Source organism: Trichechus manatus, unplaced genomic scaffold (genome assembly GCF_000243295.1).
Source record: "Trichechus manatus latirostris isolate Lorelei unplaced genomic scaffold, TriManLat1.0 scaffold00010, whole genome shotgun sequence".
NCBI classification, from domain to species: Eukaryota; Metazoa; Chordata; class Mammalia; order Sirenia; family Trichechidae; genus Trichechus; species Trichechus manatus.
In genome coordinates this window covers 27,875,275-27,894,026 of record NW_004443946.1, presented here as the reverse complement: position 1 = coordinate 27,894,026, position 18,752 = coordinate 27,875,275, and the positions used below count along the sequence as shown (strand labels likewise).

General features: G+C 39.5%; 1 protein-coding gene and 1 pseudogene across 3 annotated transcripts in view; one reads left to right on the top strand and one right to left on the bottom strand.

Moving 5' to 3' along the window:
• NEK9 (NIMA related kinase 9) overlaps positions 1–18,752 on the top strand; it is a 53,338-nt gene that overhangs the window by 23,066 nt on the left and 11,520 nt on the right. For 2 of the 3 annotated variants that reach the window (XM_004371053.2, XM_023726395.1), the window contains exons 9-18: positions 1,577–1,627; positions 2,066–2,258; positions 5,521–5,665; positions 6,326–6,526; positions 6,715–6,761; positions 8,030–8,185; positions 13,757–13,865; positions 14,543–14,704; positions 17,476–17,646; positions 18,641–18,700. In XM_004371053.2, the coding sequence (XP_004371110.1) occupies positions 1,577–1,627; positions 2,066–2,258; positions 5,521–5,665; positions 6,326–6,526; positions 6,715–6,761; positions 8,030–8,185; positions 13,757–13,865; positions 14,543–14,704; positions 17,476–17,646; positions 18,641–18,700 (1,295 nt within the window). The remainder of the gene's footprint in view (positions 1–1,576; positions 1,628–2,065; positions 2,259–5,520; positions 5,666–6,325; positions 6,527–6,714; positions 6,762–8,029; positions 8,186–13,756; positions 13,866–14,542; positions 14,705–17,475; positions 17,647–18,640; positions 18,701–18,752) is intronic. The other variant, XM_023726393.1, reaches the window with a different exon arrangement.
• On the bottom strand, positions 9,936–11,971 carry LOC111819512 (nuclear nucleic acid-binding protein C1D pseudogene; annotated as a pseudogene).

The window sequence follows — 18,752 nt, the reverse complement described above, 5'->3', positions numbered from 1 at the left end:
TTCTACTCCCCGATTCAGAGTCCCTCAAAGCACTGTTTCCTAGTTGTATTTGTGGGGGAGGGTCAGAACAATGTTTTTTAATGCCACCATCTTCCCAGAATCCCTGGTTTCTCTTTAAGACAGAAAGGAGGAGGTGGGAAGTGATGGAGACAAGGGGGTGTCTTACCCGATGAGATAGAATTCCTTTTGTGCTACATAGAATACTTTTGGAATGGAAATAAAAAGTAGTCAATTAATATTTGCATACCTGCTATGCATAAGACATTGTTCTAGGGTATGTCCTCCAGGTTTTAGTCTAATAGCCGGTAGGAAGAATATATATGTGTATCTCTGAGTTACAAGGAGGACTGTGATGGTTCTATAAAGCAGGTAAACACAAGATGCTATCAAGGTTTAAAGGAGGGAGGGAGTGCTAGCATCTGCTTGGAGGAATTGGAGGCTTTCTGTAAGACGTGAGATTTGAGATGAGACTTCAATAATGGGTGGTACATAAGAGAGAATTTTCCAGACAGAAAATAGCATAAGCAAAAACACAGATGTAGGTAGTTATAGAAAATATTCTGAAAACACAAAGTCCTGTTTGACTAGACTAATGGTTCTAGACCTGGGGCTGTCAATAACAGCGCCTTCAGAGCTTTCAAAAAATACCCGTCTGGGCACTACCCTGGGAGTTCAGATATAATTGACTTTGGCTGAATGAAAACCTTAGGCTAGAACATGAGGCATAAGGAAAGGGAAGGAAGGCTGAAAAGGTAGACAGGGAATCTTGAGTGCCAAACTAAGGAATTTGTGCTTAATTCATAAGATAGTAAAGAGCTATTGGATGTGTATGAGAGGTCAGTTCATGTGATTAGAAGTGTGCCTAAGGAAGAGCTATTTAACAGTATTAATAAAGCGTTAAATCAGTATAGGACTGATTAAAGTGGATTAGGACTTTGGTAAGTGAGACCAATCAGGAGATACTACCAGTCCAGGCGAGAAGTAGAGCTGACCAGAACTAAGATGGTGAGATTGGAAAGGAAGAGATGAGTATAGAAGGCATAGTATAGGAAGAATCTGTAGAACCTGAATATGAAGAAAAGGAGAGGGATGAGTCAGAGGTTTTAAGATTGTAAAGTTTGAGATTTTAAGCCCAGTTGACCGGAAGAATGGAAGTGCCAGTTACTGAAATAGGGGAGTCAGGAAGAAAAACTGGCTTGGGAGAAAGACAATGGGCTCAGATTTGGAAATGATGCGTTTGGGGAGTCAGTGGGAAGACTAGATGGATATATCTAACAGGTACTTAAAAATGTATATCAGAGATTCTCGAGGCTCTGGAGCATTTCTTGGAGATAGAAAGCAAATGGCCCTAAACTACTGGCCCCTTGTATCTAATGATATCCCCAATTCCAGGCCTATAAACCTGGTACCTAGCGTAAGTATTTGAGTTGGATCAAGTTACTTTCCTAAAAGTATTGTAATATTATACGAGGCATATGGGTCATAAGAAGATTGAATCTGTGAGCTGTATTAAGAGACACCAGTGCAATATAGGAACTTATGTTTCACTCATATATCTTTGCTTTTCTCTTGGTAGAGAGATGGAGGAAAAAGTCACACTGCTTAATGCACCAACAAAGAGACCAAGGTAATGCTCAAGAGACTCTAGAAAATTAATTTATCCTGTTACCACTAGGGGGTCTTTCTTGGGTCTGTGCATTGTTTAATCCCAGTAGCCTGTGGCATCCTTTTAGGAGCCAATATCTGCTTAAATTTCAGATAGTCATTTCTGGGAAGAAGAAAGGTATCATTTCACTCTCACCCGAAAGTGGACATCATTACCATCATGAATGTTGAAAAGTGTAGGTGTAAAAATCAGACTGGAATCTGATCTGGGCCAGCTGTGATGAAGCCCTGAGGCAGGAATTGCAAAGCCTGCTATGGTAGAGGGTTGAAATAAGTTGTCAAGGAAGAACATACTTTCTCATACCATAATTGGCAGTTCCTCTCAGGGAAGAGGCTGGAAGCATTTTTCTCTGATTGGTTTTTATGTTAAATGTGCCTTTGTGTTGGGGGTTATTGACAGGTCAAGCACTGTGACTGAAGCGCCCATTGCCGTGGTAACATCGAGAACCAGTGAAGTCTATGTTTGGGGAGGTGGAAAATCCACTCCCCAGAAACTGGATGTCATCAAGAGTGGCTGTAGTGCCCGGCAGGTGTGTGCAGGGAATACCCACTTTGCTGTGGTCACAGTGGAGAAGGAACTGTACACCTGGGTGGTAAGTGAGAGCTGAGTACTTTGTATCAGTGTGATGAGCCTACTTGTTTACTTGGCCTAGGATCTCTGAGCATTGTGTTAATTGACCATGTGCTGTGAGAGTAGCAGCATGGGGTGATGGAATGTAAGCTTTTATGAGAGCAGGGATTTTGTCTCTTTAGGTTACTGATGTATCCTTAGTGCCAGTACATGCTAGTTCTCCTGTAAATATGTTTTAAATAAATGAATGAATAAGAGAAGCCCTAGGCTTGGACTCAGGAGACTGGACTCTCCCATTTACACCTGGCTAGTCTCAAATAAGTCACTTAACTACTCTGTTCTGTTACCATGAGGTTCAGAGCAATCAGCATCTGTGAAATGGTTTTTTAAATACATGAAGCACTATACCATGTCAGGAAAATTCTGAGACCTCCACCAGTGATTGAAGATGACTTGAGTAGAATTTTCCTTAACAAAAAGTGTTTCTATATATTGATCGACTGATTCTTTTTTCCTCATTGCAAAAGTATCATACTTGTAAAAAAGAAAAATGTGGAAAATACTGTAAAACAAAGAAAATTAAAATCACCTGTAATGGTACCACACAGCCATAACTACCATAAACATGTTCCCAGTCTTTTTCTGTATATACGTATGTATATTTCCTTTATAAAAATGGGATTGTAGTATATGGCCAATATACTCTTCACCCTGTTTTTTTAATTTACTGTTAGGCCCTGTGCATTTCTGCCATTAAATAGTCTTCTAATATCTGTCAGGGGCCCCAAGATCACCCCCAGGTTTGATGATTCATCAGGAGGACTCACAGAACTTAGTATATAGTCATACCGCCATGATTATTACACTGAAAGAATTAAAAAAAAATCAAACTCATTGCTGTCAAGTCATTTCCAACTCATAGTAACCCTATAGGACACAGTAGAACTGCCCCATGGGGTTTCCAAGGCTGTAATCTTTACGGAAGCAGACTGCCACATCTTTCTCCTGCGGAGTGGCTGGTGGGTTCGAACTGCTGACCTTTTGGTTAGCAGCTGAGCGCTTAACTACTGCACCACCAGGGTTCCTTACTGAAAGGATACACAGCAGAATTAGCAAAGGGAAAAGACACATGAGGCGAAGTCCAGAGGAAACCAGGCTCAAGCTTCCAAGAGTCCTCTCACAGTGGAGTCACACAGAACATTCTTAATTACTCCAGCAATGAGTTGTGACAGCGTGTGTGAAATGTTGTCTACCAGGGATGTTCATTAGACACTCAGCGCTTAAGGTTTTTATTGAGTGCCAATCACATAGGCACCCCTACCTAGCACATACCAACATCCCAGACTCTCAGAAGGAAAGCAGACGTCCAGCATACACCATTTTGTTTGTACAGTTTAGGTACAGTGAGTCACTCTTATCAGGAAATGGTGGGAACCCTTCTGAAATCTAAGTTCATAGACATCAGTCAAGGGTCAGCCTTGCAAGCAGGCCTTTATTAAGATAACAGTCCTCGGCCTATGTTAACTCTCCTATACAACATCATTATGCTTTTCTTTTGAAGAGCCCTACTGTTTCCCTAATCAGCTTTCTGCTAGTCTCCACAACTGTTATAAACCTATTCCATTCACTGCAAACTTCTGACCCTCCCCTCCCCTCTTCCTTTGCTTTTAACAATTGGCCTCACCTTTTTCCTCAACTTAAAATGGACACCGTTAAAGTGAGCTCCCTCAATTTGATACCAATGACCCTATACCCACACCTATCTTTTCTTCATCTTTTCCTTTCTTTCTGAGACTAGCCCCTCCCCAGGCCTTCTTAGAGACCTCACTTCATCAGTTCTACTCTTTCCCGCTATTCTCTGTCTTCATCTCTTTCTACTAGCTTCTTTCCATTTGCTTTTAAACTTACTCAGTCCTCTCACTTCTTAAAGAAACTGCCTCAGCATCTTGTTCTCTAGATTCCACTCTGTCTCTCACCTTCTTGAACCAGTTGCCTGTGTTTACTATTTCCTTATCTCCTACTCTCTCCTCAATTACCTACAGTGCAGCTTCCATCCCTGCCATTCCACTGAAACTGGTTTAGACAAATGACTTATAAATTGCTAAAATAAAACAGATACTTTTTTAGTCCTTACCTTGCCTGACCTTGGGCAGCATTTGACATAGTTGAGCACTCTGTCCTGGAAGCTTTGTCTTTCCTTGGCTTCCTTGACAGCATGTTCTCTTGGCCTTCCTCCTGTCTCTTTGGCTGTGCTTTCTCAAGCTCATTCCTTTACCTCTCCTTGTCTTAGACCCTTGGTTCTTCTCACCCTTCCTCTTCTCTCTAAGGGAGCTCATTTTGCCCAGTTGTTTCAGATTGTCTTCTTGAGGGCGGGGACTGTGTTTGTCTTATTCACTGCTTTATCACCAGTATGTGACAAAGTAGACCCTTACCTATTTAATGAATGAAAGAACAGTTCAGCCTCTTTTGTAGAATGTTGACTTGCTGGTACTTGCTAAAATCCTATCCCTTAAAGAATAAACCATGAGGGGAGAGTGGGGCTGCCAGAAGTGCAGTGGAATTAGTGCCTTAAAAAATATTTATATAAGGACTTGTAATTGAGTCATTGAATGGAAAGAATTACTTTATAAAATTGTTGAAACATCATTTTGGACTATTCCCATTGCTGTGTAGCAGCCTCTTTGATGTAGCCAGATTCATTATAACTGTTCCATGTTTCAAGGAAACCAAACAAAAAGCCAAACCGGTTGCCGTCAAGTTGATTCCGACTCATAGCGACCCTATAGGACAGAGTAGAACTGCCCCATAGGGTTTCCAAGGAGCAGCTGGTGGATTTGATCTGCTGACCTTTTGGTTAGCAGCCAAACGTTTAACCACAGTGCCACCAGGGCTTCATTCAAGGAAACGGGCCAAAATTTGTAAAACTCTAATAAGGATTTCCAAGAGGCTATACTCAAATTAGACTCTATAAAGAATTTTTCATCATCCTCCGTAATTAAATATATAGTTCACCTTAGAATTGAAAGAGAAAAACAAAATTGGGGATGTATCCTTTTAAGTCCTGGTAGATATCAATCTGGATATTCTTTTTAAATCTTCTTTACCTGTTGGCAGGGGTTTTATACTACCTACTACTAAAAGATTTAATCTCCTTACCAATTTTTCCTAATTTTTAAACTTCAAGCTGATTTTTTCATTATTTTTCTTCATAAGAAGTTATCTTGTAGATTAGATTTTGTATGAAAAGTTAAGGTAATACTTCACCAGATATCTTTATTTCACAGAACATGCAAGGGGGTACTAAACTCCACGGTCAGCTGGGCCATGGAGACAAAGCCTCCTATCGACAGCCAAAGCATGTGGAAAAGTTGCAAGGCAAAGCTATCCATCAGGTGTCCTGTGGTGATGATTTCACTGTCTGTGTGACAGGTAAGCCATCGGCAGGAAGCATGGAAATGCATTTAATGTGGGATGTTGTGCTTAATGCAGTACAGTTTTAGTTAGGATTTTACAACAAAAAGCAGCATTCAAAGAACCAAAAAACATTGCATAGTAATACACATTAATGACAACATGCCCAGTCTGCTGTAGTATTAAGGAATGATGAGCAAGGAGAGGGCAGGTGGATAACAGAAGAGTGGAATCAGGAGAAATGTGCTAAGTGTGCCGCAATTGAGGAAATTATCAGGAAAAATAAATAAATAATCTCACCACACAGTCAGGCTGTGGATAACACTAAATCAGGAATCAAGAGCTGAAATCTAGATATAGTCTTGTCAATACTTGCTTTATGATTTCTTGGTTCTTTTTTTGTCTATAAAATAGAGAAGGCCCAAGTAAAATTTTTAAGCCCCTTTAACATGATACTACTACTACTATTTTTTTTTAAACTGCTATTGTAATAGTACATGTGACCCCCGTAAATATAAACAATTCTTGATTTGCACGGTCTCTCCTTAGGATTTCTGTGATGTGATCATCTCACATGAGATTATTGGCTGGGGAGGCCTCATTCCAGCCCTGGCCAGCTTTCTGATTGGACAAAGTAAGTCAGTCCTTTGATAGGTTCTGTTTTCCTTCCTCCCACAGATGAGGGTCAGCTCTATGCCTTTGGATCAGATTATTATGGCTGCATGGGGGTGGACAAGGTTGCTGGCCCTGAAGTGCTGGAACCCATGCAGCTGAACTTCTTCCTCAACAATCCAGTGGAGCAGGTCTCCTGTGGAGATAATCATGTGGTGGTTTTGACACGAAACAAGGAAGTCTATTCTTGGGGCTGTGGCGAGTATGGTAAGTGTAGCCTTGTCTCTGTCCACTTATTCCCAGGTACATAGCCTGACTTCAGGCCTGTATGTATACAAACACAGCATGCAGCCTATATTTAAAGAGTGTTAATTCAGTAAAAGAAAATCTTAAAAACATTTTCATCGGGAAGAAGGCCCTTATTATAATGATTATCTTTCTTATGTATGTCTCAGGACGGCTGGGTTTGGATTCAGAAGAGGATTATTACACACCACAAAAGGTAAAATCAGAAGCAACTTCTTCCTAAAGCCTGTCTAGGTCACACTGACTTGAGTAATATGATCCTCTTTCCCTGACTCCTCATATCAAGGTATTTGTTTCTGAAATATTTCCTGTCTGTGAGACTGACAATCCAGGATTCCTGATTTAACACGATACGGTCTTATCATCTGACTAAATCATAGAAAGTTGAGAAAAAGTAAACAGCCACTGTGGATACTGTGGAATCACGTCTCATTCAGGGACAAGTGCTAAAGTCAGCATATACAGCGAAAAAGGTCACCCATAGCTAAATATACCCTGGAAATTCTTCAAGAAGATATTGAAAAGCAATATACTCTCTCTTAACCCAACACAGCTATTTTCCCCACCTGTTTCTTCAGTTGAACACCAGATGATGTAGTTGTTTGTGTTTAGGGGTCATATATGAAACATAATACCTAGTTACTCTCAGAACTGCAAGAGCTGGCACTATGAGAGGCTCATAGGAGCTGCAGCCCACTGAGGGAAGAGCATGGTCACATCTTTTGCCTCACACCCGTTCTAGGGCACAGGCTTACTCACTAGAAGATTGAGAATGTAATCATCTATACCATTTACTGTCAACAATTTTTATTTACATTTAAAAAATTAAATTATGTATTTATGGAGACCATCCTCAGTGGGATTCAAGGTTGTTCCTCTTCTCCCAAAAAAAGCTGTGGTAGAACATTTGAGATTTGAGGTTTTGGGTTTCAGAGATATCCATCTTTGCCTCATCTGTCTCCTTCCACCATTCTCCAGCTCTGCATAGTTAGCTGTGGAGGGATGGGAGCACCTGGATGCCCTGGCTGCTCCCTGAGTACTCTGTCACCTCACTTATAAAATGACCAGAGTAGAACCCCACAGGGCTACTGAGTTTCTTCTTTAACTGTCATGGAGCCTTCTGTCTCAGAGGACAAAATCAACAATGAATAGAAGCTTCTCCTTTCCCAACTTTTTCTAAGAAGTCTCCCAAAGTAAGATCTGTTAAAACAAACTTTAGCAGGGGCTGTGTAGTCGGCCTGGAACTGCCTTCTCTGACTTTACGGTTTAAAACTTGAGCTCTTTGTTGAAAACAGTAGCCTCTAAGCTCTGGGCAAATCTGAAGAGATTAGAGGAACCCTTACTTCTCTATAGTCTTTCTGCTGAATGCAGCACATCCCTTTTAAATGTATTTGAGTCCCCCCCCCCCCATATAAGTTATGTATTTGGGATTTTTTTTTTTTTTTTCTGATTTTTTTCTTGCAGGTGGATGTTCCCAAGGCATTGATTATTGTCTCAGTTCAATGTGGCTGTGATGGGACATTTCTGTTGACCCAGTCAGGCAAAGTGCTGGCCTGTGGACTCAATGAGTTGAACAAACTGGGCCTGAATCAGTGCATGTCTGGAATCATCAACCATGAAGTGAGTGCCCCGTTTGGTGTCCTAACCACATTGTCAGAACTTCTCTTGGTTGGAATTCTTTGGAATGCTATTATTGGTTAGTGATCATGGAATTTGAATTAAGAATGTAGTTATAATCTCACAGACATTATGTTCAACAAAAGAAGGCAGCCACAAAAGAATACATACTGTCAGATTCCATTTGTATGAAGTTTAAGAACAGGCAGAATTAACCTATAATGGTAGAAATCAGAATAATGGTTACTTCTGGGAGGAGGGGTATAGGTATAACTGAGAAGGGGTGGGTGGTGTCCTTCTAATATGATGGAAGTGGTCCATACCTTGATCTGGGTGGTGGTTTTACAGGTATATACTATAAAAAATTTTATCAAGCTGGATAGTATTTTACAGTATGCTAGTTATACTGCAATTAATGTTACAAAGAATGAAGTGATGGAATTCAGGTTCTGCCTTATCATTAAAATAGGTACTAGAAAATTAATGTTATGAAAAGAAACATATTTCCATCATCACTTCCCTGGAGAATTTTTTAGATTATTGCTCTCAAAGCACTGATCCTGTGCAGGTTTATTAAGTGTAATTCTCATTCTCCCCTTTCAAGGATGTCATGAATTTCACCACTGACATTAAGTCGTAGTTTCCTCTTTGTCATTTCTAAAGAATCAAGTTCAGAGACCAGTTTCCTGACTGAGTGAAAAAGACAAATTGTTAAGCAATCTCTGAAGAGCTCGGCTGCTAACCAAAAGGTCAGCAGTTCGAATCCACCAGCCGCTCCTTGGAACCCTATAGGGCAATTCTATTCTGTCCTCTAGGGTCGCTATGAGTCAGAATCGACTCAGTGGCAATGGATTTGGTTTTTGTTTTTCTGAAGTAGTGATTCTCAGTTGGGGGAATGAATACAAATTCAGCGTGGAGGCTGGGGATGGTGTCTGTAGTTTCAAAAGGCATATGCAGAGTTAGTAGTACTTTATTTGTGCTTTGTTACAATATTGGATTTGTTGTTAAATTTTAAACTTACATGAGAGGATGGGTTTTTTATGCTTATCCAAAGGGAACATGGGTTTTAACGAGGTGAGAAACACTGCCCATAGGTGAAATTAGATCACATTAAACTGGCTGCTTTGTGGACAGGAGCGCATCCTCGGTATTTTAACTCTGTCCTGCCCTTGTTAGGTATGCAGAATATGTAACTAAGACAAATGCCAATGATTCTATCCTTAAATAAATACCTTCTGGGATGGAATGTTCTTGTTTTGCATATCCTAATTCAGAACCTAAAACTTTTCACTGTCAGAAAGTCCCACTTCATATGCTAATAAACCCTCTGAGTCTATTTCTTCTTGTATTCTATTGGAGATGAAAAGCTACCTGACATCTTCTTAGTGACATGATGTATCTGAAAGGCCTTTTGGTCACCGTGACCCTTTCCCAGCCTAATTACACCTCCATTCTTTTTTTTTTTTTAACCATTCAGCTCCTTAGTATTTGCTAAGTAATAAGTATTTAAAATTATACGTAATAAAATGGAATATATGCAAATCATTTTTTATTTCTAATAAACACTGAAAGAATTAACAATCTTCAATTTAACAGAATGTAGAGTTGGACTTTCACAAATCGATAATTTGGCTAGTGGTTTTCCGCAACTGTATGGCATTTTTCACTTAACCCTTTTTTCTTTATGAAATGAGAAAATATACAGAAATGCAAATTACAGGCTTCTCTGCAATAAATGACACAAAGACGTATACTGCACTGGATCTTAATGATAACACTTGTCTCATGAAGAAGCAACGTTAAAGAAAGTAGCTAGAAATTTGAAAGAATGGAGTGAAAAAGGAGTGAAATAACTGTAAATGTTCTTCCACTTCAAAAATTGTCTTGACATCAGAGCCAGGAGGGACTGCCTCTCTATGACATCCTCGTCGTGTGTGACAGAAAGAGTTCAACATGCTTTACAAAATCCATTACATTTTAAGACCATTTCCAATATCTGCTACCATAAATCAAGAAACCCATTTATTCAGGGTTACTTATGGAGAATTAACCACACAGAAAATTTTAACAACTCCTTTTTCAAAAATTAAGGTACTTTATTGTACTTGGCATTCCTACACATAATGATGTGGGTTCAGAGACTGAAAGCATTAAGGAGATATAATTAAAATTCATGGGCTTAGACATAAAAAAAAAAGTTTAATATGTAGAATTCTCTGTAGCCAATATTCCAGAAAAATAAATCAGAATATAAACACAGTGTAATCTCCTTTGGATTTCTCCTTCTGTTTAAGTGGCATTATGTAGCATAGAAAATTGTTTGAAAACACTCGTATGTACTTACATAGCTTCAAAAACACATAAGCAAAAAATATGAAAAAAAAGGATCAAGAGAACTTTGGGCAGTTATCTGAGGTATTATGCATTAAGAACAAAAATCCATGAATTTCTCCATTCATCATGATTTCTAAAACCTATCTTCCTAATTTGGAAGGTAAATTTACTCAAGAGAAAAATGAACAGGTCAGCTACACTTTTACTGATAGGGTATAGCCATTATGCCAAAATTCAGCCATCAGCATACAACCTCATTTCCCATCTAAACTTAATCAAAATGTATTTTATTTTAAATGGGACGTAGAAGCAAAGTGCCAAGAATTAAAGTATAACCTTAAAGTTTTAATTTCACACCTCGAATTTTTTTTTAAAAAAGCAATAATTCCTAAAATCATGATAACATGATAAAGTAACTATATGGGAAAAAATGGACATTTAAGTCATTTCATTCTTAATATTATACAGTGAAAACAGATGTATAGTGAGAACAGCCTTCAGATAGCACATTTCATCAGGTACATTTAAAATAGTACACATGTTCACAAGCATGTAACTTAAATTTCACAATGGTTTATAAAATGGTACTTGAAAGATTTTGACCATATTTAAGGAAATAACAGTTTCGTCAAGAGGTGGTAAAGTATAATACATACTACAGTGTTAAAAATCTCATAGCTCCCTGTAGGAAAATCAGTAAAGATAACTTAATCTTTCTGGAAAGAAAAAAGTATTTAGCATTACAAATTTCAAGTGTAAATTTTATATATGAATTCAATAAGGAATACATTTAATCCTTGCAGTGCCCCATTAGTCATCATCTCTTTTGTGGAAAACAATAAAAATGATGTACTTTTTGAATATGTGTCCATTAAAACCAAAAAGTCAGTTTTTACTTTTTTCCTTTATTGACAGCTTTTGATGCATTTTTAGGTTTGGGTTCCCATAGGGCATTTTTTACAAATCTTGAAGCTGCACCTCTGTCCAGCTTGCCAGCCTTCTTCTTGTCTGTTATTTCCTTGACTCTGTTCATGTACACTCTGATTCTTCCCAGTTCATGCTTTACTGGATGTTCCTTAGGATTAACTCCCTGCGTTGCCAAATAAACCCAAAACATTGAATTTAATGTGTATGCAGAAACTAAATCCACTTTCGCTTGTTCAAGTGGATCCAGCTTCTGCAACAACTCATTTCTAGAAACAGACATCATAGTCTTCAGCATCTCATCCACAGCACCAATGGAATTCTCGAACGTTGATAAATATTCATGAATTTTTACTGGATAGTCTTCATTAATTTCTTCACCTGCCATTATGAGCAAGTGGTTGTAGGAGTTGACAAGTCCCAAGTCCCTGGTTCAAGTGTCAGCCTGGAAGCTTCTCCTGACTCGTGTAGCTGCAGAACCCAGGATTGGCAGGTGAGACGGCAGGCTGCTGGCTCCAGTCCCAAGAACCAGAGGTCAGATGATGATGGGCCACTTGCAGAATCCGCAGCAAGCAAAAGCCAGCAAGCTTTGCCAAAATGCCCTTATATAGTGGATGCAGGCCACATCCACAAGCATACTCCCCTTACAACTGATTGGCTGATCACATCAGTTCATATCATGGAGGTGATTACGTTACATAAGATAACTACATCATTACATAACTGCTAAACCACTGAGAATTATGGCCCAGCCAAGTTACCACACAATCTTAACCACCACAACTTTGGATCTAGATTAAAATAACCCAAGTGTAAAAAGGCATTTTGAGAGAAAGAAAGTTGGATATTGGATGATACCAAGAAAGTATTGGTAATTCTGTCAGCTATAATAATGGCATTACAGTTATATAAGAAAATGTCCCTATTATTTAAGGATGCATACTGAAGTACACAGGGGTAAAATTATATAATATTTTGAATTTACTTAAAAAAAAAAGCCTGCATGGACTAATTACACTTTTAGAGCAAAGATACAAACCTATGTACATTGTTTCTGTACTGAATTTGATAGCTAACTCACAAATTAACTTTTGGAATATGACTTGTTCATAAATTGGGGGATACTGAAATAGAAGGTATGTAGGCTGGAATACTTAAGCAACTCTATTACATCTCATTTCAATTTCAAATACAATTGAGGGTGAAGGGGAGATAGGTTACTGGGTGTTCACCTGATCTGCGATAGCTGCTGAACAAAGTTTATAAAAATAAGACAGAGCCTGTGGCCTCAAATGAAATTTGCATTACTAACTTTCCAACAAAGGCTGACATTCCAAAGTATCTATTTCAAAGATGTCACAAAGTTCCCTTTTTAAAAAAAATCCTGATTCCTTTCATCTTTACCTGGCCCTTATAAAACTGTTGTGTGCCATCAAGTTGATTCCGATATATAGAGACTCTATAGGACAAAGTGAAACTGCCCCACAGGATTCCCTAGGCTGTAAGCTTTACAGGTGCAAATTGCCAGGTTTTTCTCCCACAGAGCGGCTGTTGGGTGTGAACCGCCAACCGTTCCATAGCAGCTGAGTGCTTAACCGTTGTGCCACGAGGGCGCCTTATAAAAATGTACGCATGTGACAATAAGTAAATAAATAGACCGAGTTTAAAGTCAAATGAAAAACTAGGGGAAAATATCTAAAAGATTGATAGTACCTAACCAATAAAAGAAAGGAGTCCTGGATCTGTTTCTGTAAAGATTACAACCTAGAAAACCCTATGGGGCAGTTCCACTCTGTTCTACAGGGTCCCCATAAGTTGGAATTGGCTCGAGGGCACACAACAACCATATGGGCAAAGGTGAGGAGAACAGCCTCCCACTCACCATTAGTTGGAGTGTAAACTGATAATGGCAATTGTATAAGGCAGTTTGGCACTATATTTCAAAATTGTGTATGCACATAGTCTTTGACCCAGCAATTTACTTCTAGAAATGGACATACTCACACAAGATAATGTTCGAGGACCTCCACTGCAATACTCTTTTTTTTTTTTAAAAGAGTGGAACTCTTTAAGGAACAGTCTAAGTGCCCATTAATAGGACTGGCTAAATAAATTATATCCATTCAATAAAATACTCTGCAGTAGTTAAGAAGTATGAGGTAGAGCTTAGAAAGATTCCTAAAATATATTAAGCAAACAAAAGTTGAAGAACAACATGTGTAACACATCTCATTTGTTTTTAAGAAAAAACAGATACACGTACGCCTCCGTTTTTTTACATCATGACTCTTTGCTTTGTGTTTTACCTTGTTACAGGCATACCATGAAGTTCCCTACACAACCTCCTTTACCTTGGCCAAACAGTTGTCCTTTTATAAGATCAGAACCATTGCCCCAGGCAAGACTCACACAGCTGCTATTGATGGTGAGTTGATTTACAGCTGTATACACATGCCTTGCTAGCTCAGTCTTGTTTATTCTATCAAACATTGTCTCTTCTTAACAGTATATCCACTCTCCTGATCTCCCCCTAGCATCATCCAGTATTATTTCATTAACAAATTAGGTATTCAAGTACATGTTTTTGTTGATAATTATTATAAATGCAAAATAAATACATCCTTAATGAGAATGCCACAACTATAATTCCAGACACCTGTTGTCTCTAATTAGCACTTTCTGTGAGTGTTCTACATCATGTAGTACCCATTTTCCACACTGAAATGCAAAAGTGGAGAGAAAATGCAATATCGAGTCACCTGTTGGGTCTAATGGAAATCCTGGTGGTGCAGTGGTTAAGAACTTCAGTTGCTAACCAAAAGGTCGGCAGTTCGAATCCACCAGGCACTCCTTGGAAACCCTATGGGGCAGTTCTACTCTTTAGGGTCACTGTGAGTCGGAATTGACTCATTGGCAATGAGTTTTTATTGGGTCTAATTGTCATAGTTCTTAGATAACCTAGCTGCCCTAGGACTAGTACTGTGGGTTAGCTTTATGTTTGTACACTCCAGTAATCAGAAGCTAGTCCATGGAGCTCTGCATTGGTTGTTTTCCCTCTCTTCCTTGACCCATTTATGCCTGGTTGTTTTGCTTCTTTCTAAGAGCGAGGCCGGCTGCTGACCTTTGGCTGCAACAAGTGTGGGCAGCTGGGTGTTGGGAATTATAAGAAGCGTCTAGGAATCAACCTGTTGGGGGGACCCTTAGGTGGAAAGCAAGTGATCCGGGTCTCCTGCGGTGATGAGTTTACCATTGCTGCCACTGATGGTGAGTCTGTATACATCGTTTCAAGATTTCTGGGCAAATGGCTATGCTTTAATTCTTGGTTGGGAAAGAGATGGGTTGGTTTTTTGTATAGCTGGATCATAATTTACTTTTTTATTTGTATTATATTGGTGGCAGTTGTTATCATGCATATGGAGTTTCATTAACTTTTCATGTATTCAACGTAGTAATTTTTTTAAAGTCAGATTTCTGAATAATGGCAAGTTAATATTCTAAATCCCTACTTACTTAATTTTAACTTTTTTGGTAAAATCTTTCAAGAATTAGTAAATACTTTTATATATACCTTTGCCCAGCACTGAGTTCATCTTAGTAAATGTTGGCTGGGTGGCTGGAGAGAACATAATTTAACTTTGCTCCTTGGCTGAGGTTAGCTGCACTGCAGTGATGTCTTTAGGGACTCCTGAGGCTTGAAGGGCTATTTTCCTCTATGTTATATGTCTCTAAGATTTCTGAGATGGTCTAATTGATTTTTCTTCTCTCTTTTCTCTCATAGCTGTCTCTTCTCTGCATCATCTCTACCTATCACTGCTTCTCTTCTTTGCTGCCACTTTTGCTATCCTTCATTCCCTTCCCTCTTCAGCTTTCTTTTTCTCTTACCTCTTTCCTGTCTTCCTGCATCTTCTTCTGAACTCTACAATTTTTGTAGCCACTTCTTTCTTGTGACTGATGAACAGCAAATTACCTTTCATCTTATCTTATGATTCATTTCAGCTTTTTTTGTTGCTACCCATGCTCTGAGATGTCTTTGTTTTCTTCTGGTCTGTACCTATTGTGTACACATGAGGGGTGCTAGGGATAGTGTCAGGTAAGTGATCTGTTACCATATTTAATTAAGTTAATCAGCTTTCAAAGTGGCACATTAACCCTCTCTGCTAGCTCCCAAACAAGGGATTTTCAGGAGCAAACTATTTAGGTCAGACTTAGATCAAAGGAAACAGTACTTGGAAGGGGACAGAGTCAAGATGTCACTGAGGATTATATTTAGTGTGACAAGTCTTCCATAGCACTTTTTCTGACAGGCCCTCAGAGAGTTAGTGTTTCTTAAACAGATCTGTGTACTTCCTAAGTTAAACTTCAGAATGGGGCATTCTATGACTGGGCATATTACCTCTTGATAAATGTTCCTGTTTGCCCCTGAACTGTACTTGATAGCTTCATTCATGCAGCAAACATAAATAGAGTTTCTGCTCCAGGTCCTCTTTTAGGCTCTGGGAGTATAGTATGAGTCTGAAAAGCCCTTGTCCACAAGGAGCTCATAGTCTAGTAGAGTGCATATAAACAGACTAGTACAGGCAGGTGTATGATGTGTCATGATGGCCGTATCCAACTCCTCTAAGCTTTGGAGTGCCCCAGGGCTCAATCCTCTACTGCTCCACTATTTACCTTCACCCCCTAAGTCATCTCATTCCTTAAATCCTCTCTATACTCTGACAGCTTTATTTCACCTCCCCTGACCTCTAGACTCATTTACCAAACAGCTCCATGATTTGGATGTCTAAAGGTAGGAGGCTATAAAATATCTCAGTTTTCTCTAGTCAGTCCTGATTCATGCTTAATCATTAATAGTACCCTCTGTCATTCAAAAATGCCCTAATTTAGAAAGAAGTTCTAGGCATCTCAAGCAAGTTTAGTATATCCAAAATCAGACCTCTGGTTTTCTGCCCAGACCTGTTTCTCCTGTAGTCTTCCCATCTCAGTCAGTGGCAGCTCCATCCTATACCCCCCATCCCATCCATCAGCAAATCCTGTTCATTATCTTCAGAATATATCCAGCCACTTCTCACCATCTTCATCACTGCAACTGGTCCAGGTCTCCATCTCTTTCACCAGGTTATTGCATTTGCCTTAGCTGGTCTGCTTGCTTCCTTCCATCTTTGCTCCTCTGCTGTCTGTTTGCCATATGGCAGCCTGAGGGATCCTTTTAAATATCTTCTACCCAGTGGTTTTCTGTCTCAACCATTAAAGCCAAAATCATGACAATGGCCTGTATGGACCTATATGACAAGGAACCCAACCACCTCCTAACCTTTTCTACTGCCACTGTCCCCTCTCTTACTCTGCTCCAGCTGCAGGGGCCTCCTTGTTCCTTGTTCATGGCTACTCATGTTACCTATGCAGGACATTTGCACTTGCTGTTCTCTCTGCCTGGAAAGCTTTTCCCGTAGATATCCACACAGCTGTCTCCTCACTTGCAGGTCTCTGCTGAGGTGTCAAAAAGTACTTCTCTGGCTGCCCTGTCTAAAATAATGACACTCCACCAGACTCTCTAATTCCTTATTTCCACTTATTTTTCTTCACCATTTATCTTTCTTCGTAGCACTTTTCACTACTTGAATTAGTAGGTATTTATTTATGTATTGTCAGTTTCCTCCACCCACTAGAATGTCACTTCCACAAGGACAGGGACTTCGTTTTGTTCACTTCTCTATCCCTAGCACCTCAAACAGTGCCTGTCATGGAGTAGATGTCCAATAAATATTTGTTGAATGAGAGACCAAGACAAAGTTGTTGAATGAGTAAGCAAATGAATGAATGAATGAATGGCAGTACATAGGAGAAGTGGTCATTTTTACCCTGGTAGGATCAGAAAGAGTGTAGGCTTTATATAGTGGAATAAGCAACTTGCCCTTGTTAAGTATGTAGTGGGAAGTTTTTCTAGCTCTAGGGCATAAAGATGGGAAACACAAAGAGTTGGGAAGCCATTGTCCTTTTAAACTACCTGCTATTTATTTATTTATTTTTTTCCGTAGATAATCACATTTTTGCCTGGGGCAATGGTGGTAATGGCCGCCTGGCAATGACCCCCACTGAGAGACCACATGGCTCTGATATCTGTACCTCATGGCCTCGGCCTATTTTTGGATCTCTGCATCACGTCCCAGACCTATCTTGCCGTGGCTGGCACACCATTCTCATTGTTGGTAAGGATTTCATATGTGTGGGGTTGGGATGGCTTTCACAGAGGATAGACCCACACCTAGGGTATTGGTGGTCACATTCTTGGAAACAGAAGTGTCCTGAAGAAAAGAGACTGCTTCTGTAAGTCTTACAATGGTCAAGGATGCCATACCTAGTGGTAGGGACAGAACATTGTCATTTCTAGAACTTTGTTATCCACTATTGACCATTCTCTGACATAACTTTGAGCTCTGCCCCGCTTTCCATAGTATTTGTTACATCTTGTCCTCTGGTAATTATCTGAGTTCATGCTTTTGTGAGAAACATTTAGTACACCTTTAAAAAGAAACTAAATCATACTTTTTGCATGAAGACCACTTTGTTATGAACAAATTGTAAAGGCCTATATAAGGGTTAAGGAACCCGGGTTGCGCAGTGGTTAAAGCACTCAACTGCCAACCAAAAGGTCAGCAGTTCGAATCCACCAGCCACTCCAAGGGAGAAAGGTGTTGCAGTATGCTTCTGTAAAGATTTATAGCCTTGGAAACCCTATGGGGCTGTTCTACTCTGTCCTATAGGGTCAGACGGCAGTGGGTTGGTGTGGTTTGTTGTGTAAGGGTTTACAAGTCCATTGTTTTAGATCAGTGGTTCTCAACCTTGGCTGTACATTGGAATCCCGTGGGGAGTTTTAAAAAATCTCATTGCCCAGATCCAACCCCTAACCAATTCAGTCAGAGTCTCTGGGGTGGGACCTAGACATTGGTACTTTTTAAAGTTTCCCAGTGATTCCGGTGAACAGCCAAGGTGAAAAATTGCTGCTTTAGATAGTGAAGATAGTTCGAGTAGCTAGTGGTGCTTAGCCTATGATACTAATTTCTAAAACGGTAACTAATAATTATAAAATTATCTGGAGTCAGGGATAGCACTTATTTCCTCAATTATCTCTCTATGCTAGTTTGCTCACTTTTCCAGCCTTTATCTGTATACAGTGCTTACCTATTGAATGTTTTTCCTCAGAGAAAGTATTGAATTCTAAAACCATCCGTTCCAATAGCAGTGGCTTATCCATCGGAACTGGTAAGTAGCCATGTCTTAGGTACCAGTGGTTTCTTGAAGTGTGGGTCTTTGA